This window comes from Taudactylus pleione, unplaced genomic scaffold (assembly GCF_031769625.1).
Source record: "Taudactylus pleione unplaced genomic scaffold, aTauple2 ptg000034l, whole genome shotgun sequence".
Taxonomy (NCBI): Eukaryota; Metazoa; Chordata; class Amphibia; order Anura; family Myobatrachidae; genus Taudactylus; species Taudactylus pleione.
The window spans coordinates 3,396,411-3,414,966 of NW_028284436.1; the positions used below are offsets into that span (position 1 = coordinate 3,396,411).

Here is an 18,556-nt window from a genome sequence, read left to right on the forward strand (position 1 = left end):
TAGGACTGACTCATGCACCCTGTACAGTACCCCCTTCCATGGATCCAACATTTCATACATAGCCAGCCCGGCGGTCACACTATCTGCATTGCACACCGAGCACAGCAGGAGCAACGTTCTAAGGCTTTGAAGATGCGAAGTGGGTGGTGTATTTAGAGGATGATGCCTGAGATTATCATGAGGAGCATTTATAGTAGAGGCGGGAGATAGAGGTACTGTGCATGGGAGGCAGTATGGTCAGTAAGACGTTTGGGAATGACTACACATATTTCTAAATGGCGAAGCTTTCACCAGCACTAGCAGTATATACAGAATCCTCCGGCTTCCTGCTGTGTGACAACCTGGTATAGAAATATTTATACAGGTTGAGTCTCCCATATCCAAAATGCTTGGGACCAGGGGTATTTTGGATATCGGAATATTCCGTATTTTGGAATAATTGCATATTATAATGAAATGTCTTGGAAATGGGACCCAAATATACACACAGAATGCATTTATGTGTTATATACACCTTATACACACAGCCTGCAGGTCATTTTAGACAATATTTTTTATAATTTTGTGCATCAAAAAAAGTTTGTGTACATACATGAAATTCATTTATGTTTCATATACACCTTATACACACAGCCTGAAGGTTATTTTATACAATCTTTTTACTAATTTGTGCCTTAGACAAAGTTTATGTACATTAAACCATCAAAAATCAAAGGTTTCATTATCTCGGTCATGCTGAAAATATTCCGTATTTCGGAATATTCCGTATTTCGGAATATTTGGATATGGGAGACTCAACCTGTACTGCTATAATTCTGCCTGCTTGGTTCCTTTTTTATGTCTGATAGTTGATTGTACTGTAAAGGTGCATATCCATTAGGCAACCTGAAAGTCTGAACGTCTAGCGTTCAGACCTTCAGGTCGCCGAGGTGCGGGCACCGCACTGAACGGCGTTCACTGAACGTCATTCAGTGAGGAGCCCGACCTCCTATCCCTGAACATGTCGAACCTGACGAGCGTCATCAGGTTGACGAGCATGTTCAGTAGACAGTCCGGGACGGCAAGGACCCAGCGCGCACGAGCATCGCTGGTCCTTGCCGGCTATCCATTACCCGACTTTGTGAACAATGCGACCAAAACCTCCTAGCCAATCAGCTCCTGTCATCTGTTTGAAAAATGACAGTTGAGAGCTGATTGGCTGCAGTACCATTATCATAAGCAACAAGTTTTATCACTTGTTGCGTATGATAAAAACTCGTTGATAAATGAGACCCTTCCAGAAGGTCAATGTCACAGGATTCAAAATTGGTAACTTTAATCGGTGCTGCCAAGACTTCATGAACTTCAGATGAGCCTGGGTGCTGGGGGGTATGGTCACTGGAGAGGACTCAGCAAAGCCCCCTCTCTGTATAAGTATCTATGGTGTGTTCAATGGGGGGCTAATCATGGTAGGACAGGGCATGAGAGTGTGTGGTTACACCTCACCTGCATTTTTAGGCCCCTTCAGAGGCCCAGACAATTTGCACCCTCTCCCCCCCTTAATGACGCCTCTGTCCTTTATAGGGTCATGATAAGGGGTCTGATACAGCACAGATCGCTATTACAATCGCAGCTGCGATTACACACGCAGTTCTGCTGTGAAAATATGCTAATTTCTGCAACCGCTCAGCCAGCATCGAGACGCCCACTACCACTTTCTCACATCGGATCTCAATATCCTGCGTACACAATTGATAACATCGAGTAACATCGGACCCTCCTCACACAAAATTACAGCAGCTCTGACCTGTCTCAGAAATTGCAAGTCTCGTCGCACGCAGAGAATACTCAAGCTGCGTATAAGGTCTCAGTGGCTAATTTATGCACGCCCATGCAACGGTGTTCAGACAGACAGGCACACCTGCGTTTCTCCGACCACTCCCCCGTCACCACCCCCCAAACGCTGACGTCCTATCACTCACTCTGCGATGCTTTCCATCTGCGTGCGTGATCGCAGTGCTATGGCAATGCTGTCGCTGCGCACACCCACTACGGGGCATTCGCAGTACGCACCATTGGCTGATCTGAGTACGCAGTTGCAATTTCGTTCCATGCTGAATCAGGCCCAATGTTCGGTATAGATGTGATGACATGCATTAGCAAAAATTGTTGATGAATGAATCAATGAAGCACCTGTTGCGTTTTCCACATAAAATATTGTGCATGTGCCCCAAGTTAAAAAGCGAGTGGTAAGTTCTTGAGTAGACATAAATCTCCTGGATGAAATGGGTCAGGTCGATGGTCATCATTCAGACCATCGGTCAAGTGAGTTTAAACTTTAAGGATTTTTTTTTTTTTACAAGATCACCTAATTAAAACAAATCAATACGGCTAAAGTGCATGTAACTGTGGCCAACGGCAATACCATACAGGAAATTGATTCCAGAATATATGTTGACAGTTTACAGTCTAACATTCTCCACTAAATGAGATGGTGTGTGAGGATGAGGGGAGACCGAAGCCGATGGACATGACTTTACGCCTGTTCACTAAAGCACTATGGGGTTTACTTACTATCGTCGGAGCTTGTCGGTAGTTCTGACCGCAGTATTTAAAATGGCAATAAGTTTAAATGCAACACACTGCATTGTAACTGGTTCCCTTTGAGCACTGCAGTTTGTTGCAGTCAGCTGCATCAATAATTGTTTTCTGCGTTCATCCCCTATTTCTGTGATACATAAACTAAAAGACGCAGCAATGGGTATTTCCCCCAGCATCCCAGCCATCCATTTTTGTTTTCCTGCCCAGCTTTTTTCTCCATTTAAGGCTGTCCTGAGCCTCTAAGAAGACTCCAAGAAGTTCTTATAGGCTCTCTCAGCCTCTCAGGAAATCTCAGAGCTGCTGCCCTCACCCCATATCTAGTGCAGGAAGCTACTGGGCAATATCAGATATCGATATTTGAGGATATTGGTATCATTTACATAATTGTCTTCCATATCGATTCCCATATGCTGATACCGTATGGATTCAGTATATCAATACGTGACTTCTGATAAGTCACTCCTAGACCAGGGACACCAAGGTGGTGGCGTATTAAAAAATACGTGGACCTTCCAGAACCACAGCCACAACCCCAAGAGGGAGTGTGGTTGGCATCAGTAAGGGGTTTATGTAGTAACCCTTGGAAAGAGATAAAGTGGAGGGAGATAAAGTACCAACCAATCAGCTCCTTTCACTTTACAGGCTGTGTTTGAAAAATGACAGTTGGGAGCCGATTGGTTGGTACTTTATCTCTCTCCAAGGCTTAGTACATAGACCCCTAAAAGGTGTCCAATGATAACAAGAATGTGTGGCCACACCTCCACATGATTGCCCATGCCGCTATATTAACGGGTCAGACTTTTCTCTTGGCGGCCCTGTTTATGATATCATGGGAGCAGTGCATTTTTTTTATTTTTTATTCCTCCTCTGTTTTTGACAACTTTCCAGATAATGGGTGTCCTGATAAAGTTCTTATACCTGCATTATTTTTGTTCTTGCATAGTAATTCAATTCTAGTTAATTCTATGCAAATTATTTTAAGGCAGTTGACTATATAGAGATAACATCGCCCAGCGGGTCCTTAGGGGACCATAGTCAGGCCCTGCCCTTCCTGAAATCCGGCCCTGTGTTTAAAGCTGCTGCTGGAACTAACTGCTGCCCGGACGAGGAGAAGACACACACACGTCCGGTGCCCTGCTCCTACCAGTCGGGGGGAGGACGCAGAGTCACAGACCAGGGCCGGCCGGCCGGTCTGTGACTCTGGCACCAAGCAGTGTTTGTGTCTCGTTCAGAAGGCTTGGGAGTGATCCGTGAGGGCGACGTGACGTCATCACGTCACATCGCAATTATATTTCAATTGGCTGCGCGATGAAGGACAGGTAGAAAAATGATTTCTCCAGCAGGTATGTTTCATGGCACTAGCAAGTAGGGGAGAAAGGTGCTGTGCTGTGGGAAGGGAGAGTAGAGGTGTCTATGCTGTAAGGGGAGAGCAGTCTAGGTGGTTTGGGGAGATGGGTCTGGGCTGAGAGGGTTCTATGGTGTGAGTGGTCTGTGCTAAATGGGCATAGGGAGGGGGGGTCTATGCTAAGAGGGAAGTGGGGTCTATGTTGTGAGAGAACGGAGTGCCTGTGCTAAGAGGCCAGAGAGATCTGTGCTGTGCAGGGGGAGGTTTGTTCTGTGAGGAGGGGGGTGGTCTATGCTATGAGGGTAGGGTGTCTATGGGGAGAAGAGTCTGTGTTGTGAGGGGTGGGGGTTCTGTGCTTTGAGGGGTGGGAGTCTGTGCTGTTAGTAGAGAGGGGTGATGTGAGGGGAGGGGAGGGGGTATGTGCTGTGAGTGGAGAGGGGTGATGTGAGGGGGTCTGTGCTGTGGGGGGGGGACTATGCTGAGAGAGTGATGTGCTGTGAGGGAAAAGGGGTGCTGGAGGAAAGAGAGGTGATGTTCTGAAAGGGGAGAGGGCTGGGGAGAGGGGTGCTGAGAGGGGAGAGGGGTGTTGTGCTGTGAGACAGGCAGTCAAGGGGGCAGTATGTGGTGCTGTGAGGTGGGCAGTAACTAGCTTAGTGTGTTAGTGTGTGTGCTATGGGGGACATGAGTGAGTTGGGATGGAGACCAGAGTGATTGCTGTCAGAGGGCAGTGTGATATTTAATGGACTGGCAGTAAAAGCTATAGAGGGGCAATCAGCGGGGCCTATCTCGGAAAAGCTTTGCAAAAGCTAGGAAAAAGCAAGTGTATTATACATACAAGGCCGACGTTTCAAAGCCGCAGCGGACCTTCACGGTGCTGTAAAAGAGGCATAAATCAGGAATAAAAATGTAGTGCTATGGATTGAGGGAGGGGCCCCCAAAACTGGTATCTTGCCTAGGGCCCCATGAGGTCTAAATCCGGCTCTGCGCCCGTCGACTCGAGCCACTCACCCCTGTCACCAGCCAAGAATTCCTATCGGAACTACATGGATCTCCATGCATTTCCGGTCTGCGTCCAACGGCGGTAACTTCAGGACGCATGCGCATAAGTAAAACATTGGGTGCTCGCCTCCAATGTTTTATTTGCATCCACCTGTGGATCAGGCCCTTGAGGTTTCGAAACATTAAAGGTGCATACACACGTAACGATTTTTTGAACGATTTAACTATAACGACGTCATTCAATCGTTGAAAACGTTCAGTTTCTGAGTTATAACGATGAACGATTAGCGTTCATGCGCGTTCCCGTTTGTAGTTCATTCTGACTTACCAACTGAACGATTTTCATTAAGGGAAGTTACAAAAATCGTTTGCAGTTAAAAAAATAGTTCATTACACTTTAAAAAATCTGACAGATGATCTGACAGAAAATCGTTCATAAACTCGTTGGTAACAGAATCGTTGTGTGTGTTTGCAGCTTTAGAATGAAAAGATAATGGGAATTTTTGTGAGTTCAGAGACAGTTACAGTAATTTCATTATATCTCTTTTGTTTACAGGGCCTATGAGCATAAAGTAATGAGTGCTTTAAGTATTCATTAATAAAATATAAACCAATGCCAATGTTTAGGTAAATATTTATGCTCAGTGTGATTAATGCTGGCATCACTACGCATCGGATGTGATGCAAACTGCTAGTAAAATTACATTTTCTGAATTCAATTACATTTAAACTCCAAACAATGGTGCTGTTCATTTTGAGAGGACTTTAAAAGCTCTGTAAATATTCTTACGTATTATAAACAAGCTTAACATTGCTTATTACTTTGTTAATAAATACTGTATAGTTCTGTGGTTAAGAAGCTGCAGCACTGTCCCACACATGCTATCCTGACTGTCAGAGTCAAGTTTAGCACTTATCTATCAGGGATTATAGATATAGTATATCATAAGGCTACCAGGGGTACCAGCAGCATAAAGGCCATGGGCGTAACTACCATAGGTGGAAGGGGTGCCGCTGCAATGGGGCTCAGAGCTGAAGGGGGCCCATCTTCCTTGCCAAAGTTACATGTGTTGTATGAAACATTTTTTCCATTGGGTGGTATAGGGGCCCTTACAAACTTTTGCTATGGGGCCTTCATATACCTTTATATACCTAGTTACGCCCCTGATAGGGGCCCTTAACCTAGAGTCTGGGTGTGATCAGATCCAATACTTTTGTCAGCTGGAAATTTATGACAGTAATATGTTGGGTATCGTGGAGTAGGTGGGTAGTAGCCCCTTTTATTACAATCCGTTGGATGCCGCCGGCAGATTGTGGGCCCAAAATACAGGATTGACTAATTATTGTATTTGAGCATCTATTGCATAGAGCCAGAGATACATATCGGAATTGTCCTCTTTATGATAGACTCCGCTGTCAAATAGGAGATCAGCCTGATGCAGGTTTTTGGAAAATAGGGAGAGCCCCACGCAATTTTTTACCCCAATTATGCAAACCAGCCCAGGCTGAGAGATCCAGCACTTGGCATTGAATTGGGGGAGGGGGGGGTAGGATTATTTTTTAATATTAGTTGAACCTTTTCTTCTCTTTTAAACATAATGAAGCCTGCACAGATCATACTGTTCGGTGCAGTTCTTTGTCCAAAAGCCACTTAAGGACAGGTTTATTTGTTTTTGAACTATTCAGCTCCGATGTTTCTGTGGCTTCTATCGGGTTTACAACGGTCAGCGGTTTCTTTTGCTGTCTGTTTAAAATCAATGTTTGCTCCACTACTCTATTGCTGTCTATAGAGTTGTTATGGAGGGAAGATAAACACTTACACCTGTGAAATCTATATGCCGTTTCCAACTCTAATCCTGCTTAAGGGTTTCACTGAATGTGACCACATAGCAACCAATCAGCTTCTAGCTATCATTTATCTAGTGCATTCTAAAAAAAAAATATAGAAGCTGACTGTTTATCAATTTTTTATTTAAAAAAAAAAAAACCTGATCCAAAATGAAAGCACTTGAGGGTGGTTTTTGCAAAACCAAAACACAAAGACGTGCAACTCAAATTCAGGCTCTCTATCCAGTGCCAGTGGCGGCCACAAAAACCCAACATTATAATGATGCACTCCCATACTTAATAATTGCAATGTGTTCTTTTCTGAAAGCGCTTCATCCATTTTTCTCCAATTGTATCTTCTGTCATTGTAGCCAAAAAAAAATAGTTAATTTTTTGTTGCAACCAGTTGACAGCACTTTGTTCGAAAAAGTACTGTATTGGGAAACTCAGATCTTTGCTTTTGTGATGAATTTGTAGGAAACATTTTCCTTCTGACAACTCCATGCAGATCATTCAGTAATTTCTCCATGTAACACTATTATTAGTAAGCTGCCTGTAGCGAATACTTTATTCCTCGTTGCATTTTGTAACCGCTGAAGAGATGGTAACACAGAATTACATTTGAAATTAGAGCAGGTGATTATGGTCTAATCGGGAGTTCGGAAAATAAAACATAAATATGGTCTTGATTCTCCCCAAATATATGAGATCTTTTTAAAATGTGAAATTTCTGCTTCTAATGCAGACTAGCACAGGTGCCGGATTGCAGAGCGCATCTTGGGTGTTTTCGCGCTGATCATGTTCCTGCAATGAGTGTGGGTGATGCATTTGATCACATCTACACTGAAGAGGCGTACCTAGATTGCAACAGAGTTGGGTACGAGATTCCGGTGGTTGGGGAACGCCAACAGCGGCATCCTGACAGAATCCCGATGGTAAGTAGCTTAACCCACCCCCTAACCCTAACCCAACTTTCCCGCAACCTAACCAAACCCCCTGAAGCCTATCCCTAAACCCCCCTGCAGCCTAACCGTAACCACCCCCGCCCCGCAGACTAACCCTAACTCTCCCCCTAGTGCCTAAGCCTAACCCCAAACCTTAAACCTAACCTCACACTAACCCTAATACTTACCATCAGGATGCCCAAGGCCGGGATTCTGGAACCGGGATTTCGACTGCTGTCAGGATTCCGGCGCCAGTATTCTGAGTGCTGGCATCCCAACGCTGACATGATGACTACATCCCATTGTAATGAGGTGTTCTCTTATAGGAAAAGTTCAGTGAGGGCCTGCAGACCATAGGGATTTTTGCACCACTCTGGTGGCAAAATTTACTAAGCAGATGTTTGGGTGTCATTTTGACACCACCGGATATTTCCGTCAATTGACAGCCATTTCCATGTCAAATTAACAGCATTTACTACAGGTCGGTTTTGATGTCTAAACTGAATCCCTCATCCATACCCGACGGTATCTAAATGGCAACTCGCCAAGGTGTGTTCTATTACACAGTGTTTTTTTTATTGAAACCACTGTGGAATAGAAGCTAAACAATGAACAAGAACTGCAAAGATCACAGTGATCTGTGCAGGCTTCATTATGTTTAACATTATAGAAATAGTTTAAAATTAAAAAGAAATAGCATGAGGTCCCCCCTAAATCCATAAACAGTGCTGGACCTATGAGCCTGGCTTGGTACTGGAAAATGGGGGGAAAAATGGAGATTGGGTTCCCTCTAGTTGCCAATAACCAGCACCAGGTTGAACCAACCGGGGGTGATAATGCAAATGCAGGGAGACACAAAGCGTAGGGTTCCCCTACCAAAACGTTAGCCAGCCCCAAACTGGTCAGCCCATGGTTGGAGTCCCTTGGAGAGTCAGACCCCCCCAAAAATGGGGTCCCTTCTCCCGAGAAACAACCAGCCCTGAGTTGACAGCAGGGTTAATGGTAAATAAAGAGTTAATAAACACTGATTGGCTGAGAGCATGGCAACGGTTGCTATGGAAGTGTCCGCCATTCAGTGCTTCCCTATTCATTTATGGGGCAGTGTCCGCAAGTGACCTGTTACCTTTTCATGGCTATGCCAGCAGCCTGTTGTCAGGGCTGTAAATAGAGGTGTGCAAGTGGTGGCGCCATTGCTGCCCCATGGCCCCTGCACCTGGCTTGCAGGTTTTGCCTGGAACAGTACCTTGCTGCCATAATTGTTGCTGCAGTGTCCTTTGGATGCTTCCGACATGCACACTGCAGCTCTTATACCCCATTTTTTTGGGGTCCCAACTTTTTGAGGGATTCAGCCCTGGGCTGACCAGTTTGGGGCTGGTTAACATTATGACGCTGTGTGTCTCCCTGCTATAGTGTTATCCACCTGAGTAAGTTCAGCTTGCTGCTGGTTATTAGAAAATAGGGGGAACCCCACACCATTTGCCCCCCTATTTTTCATTACCAGACCAGGCTCAGAGATCCAGGGCTGGATATGGATTTTTTTTTAAATTTTAAACAATTCCTATAATTTTAAACATAATAAAGCCTGCACAGATGAAAGTGATTTGTGCAGCACTTCTCCCAAACTCATCTGCCACAGGCAGGTCTATTGTTTTGTTGGGTTTAGCGGCGGTTTTACGACTTTTTTTAAAACCTCTACTTGTTAAATCCAGGGTTTCGTTCTATTCTATTCTATTCTTTCTATGGTCTAAACATTGAAGGTGCTTTGATATTCAATTATGTTCTATTATATTCCAAAGTGTGCTTTTTCTGCGGTTTTGCAATGGTTTTGGCCTCCATAAATTAGCGGAATGCAAAACCGCTGCCAAACTGCCAGGATTTAGAACCAACCACTTAGTAAATTTAGCCATAAATGTTAGAGGACTTTACAAATTCCTTTGACTACAAAGAGCTAGTTGGGGGGGTCACACCAAGGGTATTATGTTGTATATTTATTTACATAGGAAACATAAAACATCAAAGCATTATCTTTCATAATCCATGTTTTGGGAGACTTCAGTGTATATTTTTAAAAACTGGAACTAGTCATACAGTATGACAAGTATCAAAAATAGATACCAGCCCATAAGGAAGCATAAACATAGCATATCTCTTCAAGGCATCCCTACAGCAGATTCATGTTTCCTATGTATATGTGTGGAAAACAAAAAAATATTTTTTATTGGACAAACTGTTATGCTTTAGGAAAGAGTTAAAATAATATAAACAACTATAGAACCTATTATTAAAAGTGGGGCAGAACAAAAGGTAATTAACTTGTACAACAGTGGCACATTCCAAAACACCTTTGGTCATGGGTTCACAAAAGAGGGTGACTTAAGCAAAGAAGAGAATGCCTACAAGTAAGAACACAAACAGAGATATTCATGAGCCAGCAATTACAGCAAGTGAAAATACAGGTACAATTTCCATGCTTGTGAGAGAACAAACAGCAGAAAATTCAGCATAAGATATGCCATCATAGTCGTACAAGATAGAGAGACATGAGACATGTATATATGTCATTATTGTCATTGTATAAAAGTAGCATAGTAGTTGTCTTACCTTGCTGTAATGCTCATTTTGGACATCTTCGTGTTCTCCATTTGCAGAATAATCCTTGCAGTCTTTTAGACCTGTATAAATAAAACAGTAGTGAAAAACACATACTGTACTAAATAGCATAACATGCTCAGGTAACCTGTGGCTCTCTAGTGCTTGTTTTTACTCTGAATTGCAGAAGAGAAAACTAAAAACTGTCTTGATAATAACACAGTGCTGAACAGGCAACGCAAATAGAAACAATTGCTTAAATTGTATTCACTATTCAACAATGTTTCATATATACTGTGTGTATATATAGCAGCAAATGCCCGGCGCCCACCCCGCTGATATGGTAATTCGCTGCGGTGCCCTCCTAGGATGATGGCACATCCAAATGTACAACGGAGTATAAGGCGGCGCTCAAGCAGGCTGGTATAATAAATCCTTTATTCCCACGTTTCGGGGACTGCCCCCCGTCTTCAGGGATACATATGGCAAACAATACACCAATACAACATATATATATATAACATTAAAACATCTTACCTAATCACACACTGATTCCCGGCGGCTGCTGATCCCCGCCATCTGCCGCACTGGACACCACGCTGACTTTTGCGTCGCCCACAGTTACGTCATCCGGAGGAGACCACAGCACCAAACTTGCCGGGAGTCACAATGCGGTTGCTAAGCAACCCATGTAACAACAGCATAAATATATACAAACATATAAAAATGCAAGATAATAACGGACACTGAGCCTGATTCAGAGCCGGATGCTATTTGCACTCGCTCGTTCAGAAAAAGGGGCCGGATATTTAAATTGAGCGCTCGCTCTTTGCGGTCTGTTGACGCCTCTATGTCTGAGCGAGCGAACGAAACATGCTCTCGCTATTTTGTAAAGACGCCCCCTGGCCGCTCGCATCCTACGTCATCTCCGCTATTTATTAGATTAATCGAGTACATCGAAAGGCGTCTGAACTGCTCGCAGTGCTTGTGGTAGGATTTTCCTACCGCAATCATGCGAACAGTTCAGGCTAAGAGACAACCAAGTGACGTGGCCGATGACGCTGCTTTGTTAATTATGCACACCCTTAAAACGCCCGTTTTGACCGTTTGGCACGCCTGCGTTCGGATCACCACTCCCCGATTTCAAGCACCTTCCCCTGTTACCACCCACAAATGCCTCATCCTGTCACTCAAATTAGCAGGCACTCGCTATTTTGCGAGCGCTCAATTTCCGACCGCACTGACTGGTTGGCGCATGCGCATTACGACCCATACGCATGCGCAGTTGTGCGAACATCGCTTGGCGCGAACGAGCGGCCGCTTACGAGCGGCTCTGAATCAGACCCTCTGTCCCCTAAGGGATTAAATGAGTCATTGGGGCTGCAATGTTTCTTATAGTGGATGTTATATAGATCTAAGGTATCTACAATCATTATATAACTGAATTATTAAGTTTCTGCTATGTGTAGTATTGTTTGCAGTGGTGTGTGTTTGGTTTGGTGCTGTGGTCTCCGCCGGATGACGTCACTGTGGGCGACGTGGAAATCAGCGTGGTGTCCAGTGCGGCAGATCGGGGATCAGCAGCTGCCGGGAATCAGTGTGTGATTAGGTAAGATGTTTTAATGTTATATATACAGTATGTTGTATTGGTGTATTGTTTGTCATATCTATCCCTGAAGACGGGGGCAGTCCCCGAAACGTCGGAATAAAGGATTTATTAAACAAGTCTGCTTGAGTGTCGCCTTATACTATGTTGTGTATATATATATATATATATATATATATATATATATCTATATATATATATATGTAATGGTGTGGTATTTTGAGAGAGATAAAGCCAACGTGATTGGATCACATGACCATGCATTATTTCCCAACAACCGCACACCTCAGGCACGGTCTACTTCTTACTGTAACTTGGACCTCACCACAAAGCCACAGCGGTATCACTCCACAAGTGTAAATAACATCTCTCGAGGAGATATTGCTCACAGAAAAGCAGCACATCACTGATGCAGGGATGCAGAGGGCCATGAGGTCCTTCTGTCATTACTGGCAGCTGGAAGATTATATTCCTGCAGCTGCCCAGTGAAAGTTTCTGACTGATCATATTATTTGCGACCGTGTCAGCTATCCCACAGCATGGCGTGGTCGCAAATGATGTGACTACGACAGGCAAGTGGTTAAAGAAATTTTCTTATTGAGTGAGCCTTGCTGGGCCCCAGTAATTTGGTGAGCAATGGCCTAATGTCAGTAGGCGTGGCCACGTCCCTTTAAAAAATTTTTACTGTGTGATCACTCTCCCCCCCTTCCTCGCACAGGCAGATTAGATGGTAGTCAGCAGCAGCCTCCCTGGTTCCACCGCAGCCCAGCACTCAGCAGCGAGTGCTGGACTGAGAAGACAGTGACTCTGCTGCTGGCAAGTAAGGAGAGGGGCAGCTGACTGCAGGGCTGGATTACTAATGGGGCGGGTGGAGCTTCAGCTCCAGGCCCACCATAAAAATAGGCCCACCGTCCACAAGATCAGCTGGCACTGTTGATAGGAAAAAAAAAATCCTGCCTCAAGCTGCCAGCTGCTGTGTGGTATGTGCTCTCCATGGCCCTGCACACAGAGCTGGATTAAAAGGGGGAAACTGACCTCGGACATTAATAAAACTGAACTGCTGCAAGGAAACAAGCAGAGAGAGAGAGAGGGGGCGTGTTCCGAGGGTGGGGGCGGGGCTAAACGGCCCAGTCTACTAGTGTCCTCCTGCCTGTTGCTGGTTTGTCATCATGGTACAGAGGGCGGGTGATCTGCTACAGAGTCCCTGTTTACTTTCAACTCCCTAGTGACAGCTAGACATCCAGTACCTGGCCTGCAAGGTAAAAGAGAGTTTAACTACTGTTAAATACAGTATGTGTGTGTGTCTCATGTGTGCATGTATGATCATCTGTATGTGTGACCCTGCATGCTTATTTGCACATGTAACCTGCTGCATATATATGACTGCATATATGACCTGCTTCATGAGTGACTTCATATGTGATCTACATGAGTGGCTCTGCCTATGTGAATACCAGTATATGAATATATGCTAAATAAATTTTTCTTATGTGCAGGAAGTGGTGTGAAAGGCTCTTTATTATGTACCGCCTACTTGTAACTCCCTCTTACTATCTCTATAATTTATTATGACCAAGCTGTTAATTTTAGACTATAGAGACCCCCACTTTTAAGTGCCCTAGACCCCCAAACCCTTAATCCAGCGCTGGCCCAGCCCAATGAAAACCGTCATACTGCTCCCTCCGTGAGAGGGAGAACTCCATTCTTTTCAGTTCGAATGAGTGAAGGCCCAGGCTTCCTCATGACTTCGTGTATGACCAGTGCCCTGCATGCATATATATATATATATATATATATATATACATATATATATACACACACACAGTCACACATACACGCGCTAGTGAAGGGACTCGGTTTGCCACTCGCTCAGCCCCATCCTGCCTCCCACTCCGTCCAGCTCCCCTCCTCCCCAATCCATCCCTACTGAATATTACCCGTTCCTGGCACCCACAGCGTGGTCTTCCTCCATCCTCTCCAGCTACGGCCAGTCCCGTGGCTCGCTGCAATGGATGCTTTTGGCTCCTGTGGTCCCCCAGCTCTCATTATGCATGTCAGAGGCGGGACACATTTTGGCGAATTAAGATATACTGTATATGTGTGTGTGTGTGTGTATGTATGTACAGTCATATATAACTGTGTATATATACATATATTTATTTATTATTATGACATCAACACAGTGTACTATAGTCAGGATGGGATGCCGGGCAGCAATTGGAATCACACATAGGGCTCTATTTACTACAATCCGCATATTGAATGCGGATTGTAGTGTGATATTACCGAGTGAATTTAATATCACAGGGATTTACTATAAATCCCTTGGAGGGACAGAGCTTGCGATAAAGCTCTGTCCCTGCGGATCCTATCCGCACTCTAGTCGCGGTATTTTCGGAAAAAATACCGCGAGTATGAGCACGCGCATGCGCCGACCGACCACCGCTACTACCCCCCACCGACGCCAAGCCCCGCCCCCGGTGCTAAGCCCCGCCCCCCGCGATCGCGGACCCCCGTGACCCCCCCTCCCCCCCCACGACCCCCCCTCCCTTCATTACACTTACCTGCATCCTCCTGGCCTCCGGTGGTCTACTTCGGGCTTCCCGATCAGGTGATCTCCCATACTGCACTGGGGCCCGATCACCTGATGACCGGGCCCCAGTGCACTGTGGGAGACCAGCTGACCGGAGAGGAGCCATCACCGGAGCCCCGATCACCGGTCCCTGGATTCAGGTAAGTGAAAAAAAAAATGTTTAATTTTTTTTTTTCTTTTTTTTACAGCAATCAGCTTGTCTCTTTAGACCACATAGCTGATTACTGGTACCGGCTCCCGCCTCTGCTCTCCCCGTTAGAGCAGAGTGGGAGCCCGGTAACCGGGGCAGACCCTGGATAACGCCACCTCCAGGTGGCGTTATTATCACAGGGCTTCCCCCGGTATTTTTGTACAATTTATTTTTAGTAACTTGCACACAGATCACATTTCCCATTACAATTATGGGAAATGCGATCTGCTTTACTAAAAATAAGTGATACTGGGGGTTGGAGTAGAATTTTACTAATTCTACTCCAATTGCCCTGTAATAAATACAGGTGAAACTAAAATAATGTGAAAAGGGTGTGAAAACACCCTTTTTCACTTTATTTTAGTAAAAATAATGTTAATAAATAGAGCCCATGGTATCATGGGATATGAGGTGAGCTATTTTCTTTTAGTTTTGGCATACAGTACCCCTGACGACAGGAGTGTTATATTTTGTCCACATTCAGCATGTCAACTGCATAAAGTCGATATGTTCTGAATGTCGACATTCAGGATGTCAACAATTTAATGCATTACATTATGTAGATGGAAACCTGTTATACGTGCTGCAGATTTATTTATACTTTTTTTTAGTTGATTTGTATATTTTCTATGTGATAAGGGGGTAGATGTAAGAAGCCCAGAAGCGGTATCAGCGCACGTTAGGTGCGCTGATACCGCTTCTCCCCGATGTATGATCGGGGGTCTGGGTGGTAAATGACGCCCGTGTCATTATCGGCGCTGCTATCTAAAAGATAGCAGCGCCGATAGCCTGGGCCATGTATGAACGGTCAGATCGCCTGACCGTTCCGCCCGCCCGTATGACTATGTCATACTTCCGATGAGGTGCTCAAACCAGGCACCTTTTAATACAGTAAGGCCCTGATTCAGACCCGCAGGCAATCTGCGCGTAATGCTAATGGTCACGTAGTTGCGCGATCATTTGCAACTGCGCACATGCGGAAATTTCTGAAAATCCCTACGCACACGTTACACAGAGCCTACGCACAAAGGCGCTGCTGCGATCGATGCAGTCGGTATCGTAAATGTGGCGGAAAAGTGATGGGAGTTCCTGGCTGGCGACCTGGATTTGACTTGCAGTGCACGCAAAGATGGTCCGTTAAGTATGGCGTGTTATGGGAGTGTTGCAGACACACAGACGCTAGCATAGGAGTCCATAGACAGATGGAGAAACCTCACCTGTTATAGCCCTGCAGCAAGCTTTGATGGAGCGACAGGTGGTGGCGTATAAAGATGCGCCAATCAATATTACAACATGCACGGGAGCTAAAATTGTCCACCTCAGTCCTTGCACATTTGGCCAAATGGATGTACACAAGGGCAGACGTTTGTAGGCCATTTGCATACAGTCGCACATAGGCGTCCGCCAATAGATGCTGCTGCGTGTGCTTTTGCCTGCTATTTAGAATTGTCACAACCCGTCTGTTTCCACTGCCGCCGGATCACTTACCTATTCTGCCACCGGTCTCTTTCACTTCCCAGATGCACAGGCTTCAGTGTTTCTCGGCCTGCTAGGCCTCAAGCAAGATCTAAGCCTGCTACAGAGTACTACAGTGACAAGTCCCGATCACCTGGTTGCAACAGCCAATCAAGTGATAGCCTGAACCTCACCTAACCACCTGCTCTGCTCAGCCTATCCCAGTTAACCCAGGGGTATTTATCCCAGCTGCTGACTGTACCTAATTGCCAGTACAATGTCTAACCTCAGTGGCTACTGAGTGAGCTAAACTGAGCTTCTGTTGCTTACTTGTATCCAGTTTGTGCAGTTTTGCTTCCTTCTGCTATATGGATTCCTGCAAGTGATCTACACCTGGTGCAGCTATTCCACTGGCTGCACAGAAAATCTCAACCTGTTCCAGCTATCCAAACCTGCCACTCGCCTGTGTATACCATTCTCATTGCATGGTGAGTGTTCCTGCACCATTGATGCGGCTCCTGGTATCAGCATCCACTATTAGTTCCGGTGTCCGGTCAGCATCCGGTTCTGTCTATGCCTGAAGCAGCAATCCCACTAGTTGCACAGAGAATATCTACCTGTACCAGTTATCCGAACCTACAACTCGCCTGTGTATACCATTCTCACTACATGGTGAGTGTTCCTGGTTCCTGGACTACAGTGACAACCCAGTTTCAGCCTGGTGAATACATTGCCAAGATTTACCACTCCAGCATTCCGGTTACAGTAAGAAGAGTGTTTTATTATATATCTACAGTATTAATCCAGTATCAACCTGGCCAATCTACTGCCACACTCTCCTCTGATTGCACATAAAAACTTGTCTTCAACACCGACGTCCCTGGTGGTCTAGTGGGTACGATTCAGCATCTCTACGACGAGACCCGTGTTCGATTCCTGGTCAGGGAAGTGTTCTTCACTACATGCCAGGAGGTCTCCTTAGGCTTGCCAGCTTTCTGTACACACCTCCAGACATCAGCACAGACGAATATCAGACTCTGGGTTCACAAACAAAATTACTAGTCTGAAAAGACTCAGGCCCTAAATCTCTTTTCGAACATCCCATGCAACCATCATCCAACCACAATTAATACCCAAGATCTTGCTTCCTTCTGCCAGAATAAGATTGAGTAGAGTCATTATGAACTCGTAAAATCCAGCTCCATACCATTTTAGCACACAGTAACATTTACTACACATCATTATCTGCTGCCTGTCACTGACTGTATCATCCTGTCCTGTGATGTTCTCATCGTATTTATTAATCCGATTCTTCTGTGTTCTGTGTTTTTCTAGTTCCGCCTCCTCTTTGCTTCCTCTATCAAGTGGTGCATTGATAGGCTCAGTTTAGGGTTCTCTGTCCTTTTCCATCTAGGGTAATTCTCTTACAAAAGTGAATGCAGGGGCGGAGCCAATGAGTGTCCAATCTTTCCCATCTAAAGAGAACTTAACCCAAAGGAAATAGAATCGAAAGCAGGAGAGTTTTTACGGCGCTAAAAAGGGTCCTAAATAGATCAAAACTTCATTGTGACACTTCCGATGTGTAAAACTAGTCTGAGTAATATAGGACTGTTAAAGTTAAAGGTAAGGTCAAGCCTTAAGATATAAATGGTCAGACACACACTTACCCAAACATGAAATATGGGCTGCAATTGTAATCATTAATCAATTTATTTTATTAGTTAGACTAATATCATCTTAATACAACTCACTATTGTCATGAACAAACAAAATATAAAAATAACAAAATTGTTTAAACTATTGTAGACAACAATGGGTAGAGGAATAATTAAAACATTTAATAATTTAAAAATTATTTTAAAACACAGTATCATAAGTTAAAAATCAGGCATGACAATATAGCATAAAAGAAAAATGAAATTCTCACCTAAAAATACAACGCGTTTCACAGCACCTGGCTTTTTCCTTCGGCAGTGTTGAATTATTCAATACTCTCCTGTTTTTAAATCTATTTCTCTTACAAAACTAATTGTCTTCTTTTTTTTGTTTCAGAATGACCTCTACCTGGATGACGCCCAAATGTATCTCTTATTTCTGGATCTTTCACCATCAGTTTGGCTCATAGCAGTGGCGGCTCCAGAGATGAGGCTGCAGCGCAGTCCAAAATTCAAATACGGGAGCCACACCAACTGCCATTTCAAACGCTGCCGAGCATAGATGGCCGGGACTCACTGGCAGTTGGTGTGATTCCCCTATTTGAATTTTGGACTGTGCTGCAGCCCTCGCCTGGAGCCGCCACTGGCTCATAGTATCTCTTCCTGTCATTTCATCTTAAGAAAACTGAACTAAAATATGGTACATATCCTTCTTTGGGCGGAATTCAATTGTTTTCATCCCCTATCGCGCCCGACGGAGCTATTCTATTCTT

General features: G+C 44.7%; 1 protein-coding gene across 1 annotated transcript in view; it reads right to left on the reverse strand.

Moving 5' to 3' along the window:
* CUNH10orf90 (chromosome unknown C10orf90 homolog) overlaps positions 1 to 18,556 on the reverse strand; it is a 209,549-nt gene that overhangs the window by 120,105 nt on the left and 70,888 nt on the right. Inside the window, exon 2 of the mRNA XM_088452171.1 lies at positions 10,297 to 10,367. Coding sequence (XP_088308297.1) covers positions 10,297 to 10,367 — 71 coding nt within the window. The remainder of the gene's footprint in view (positions 1 to 10,296; positions 10,368 to 18,556) is intronic.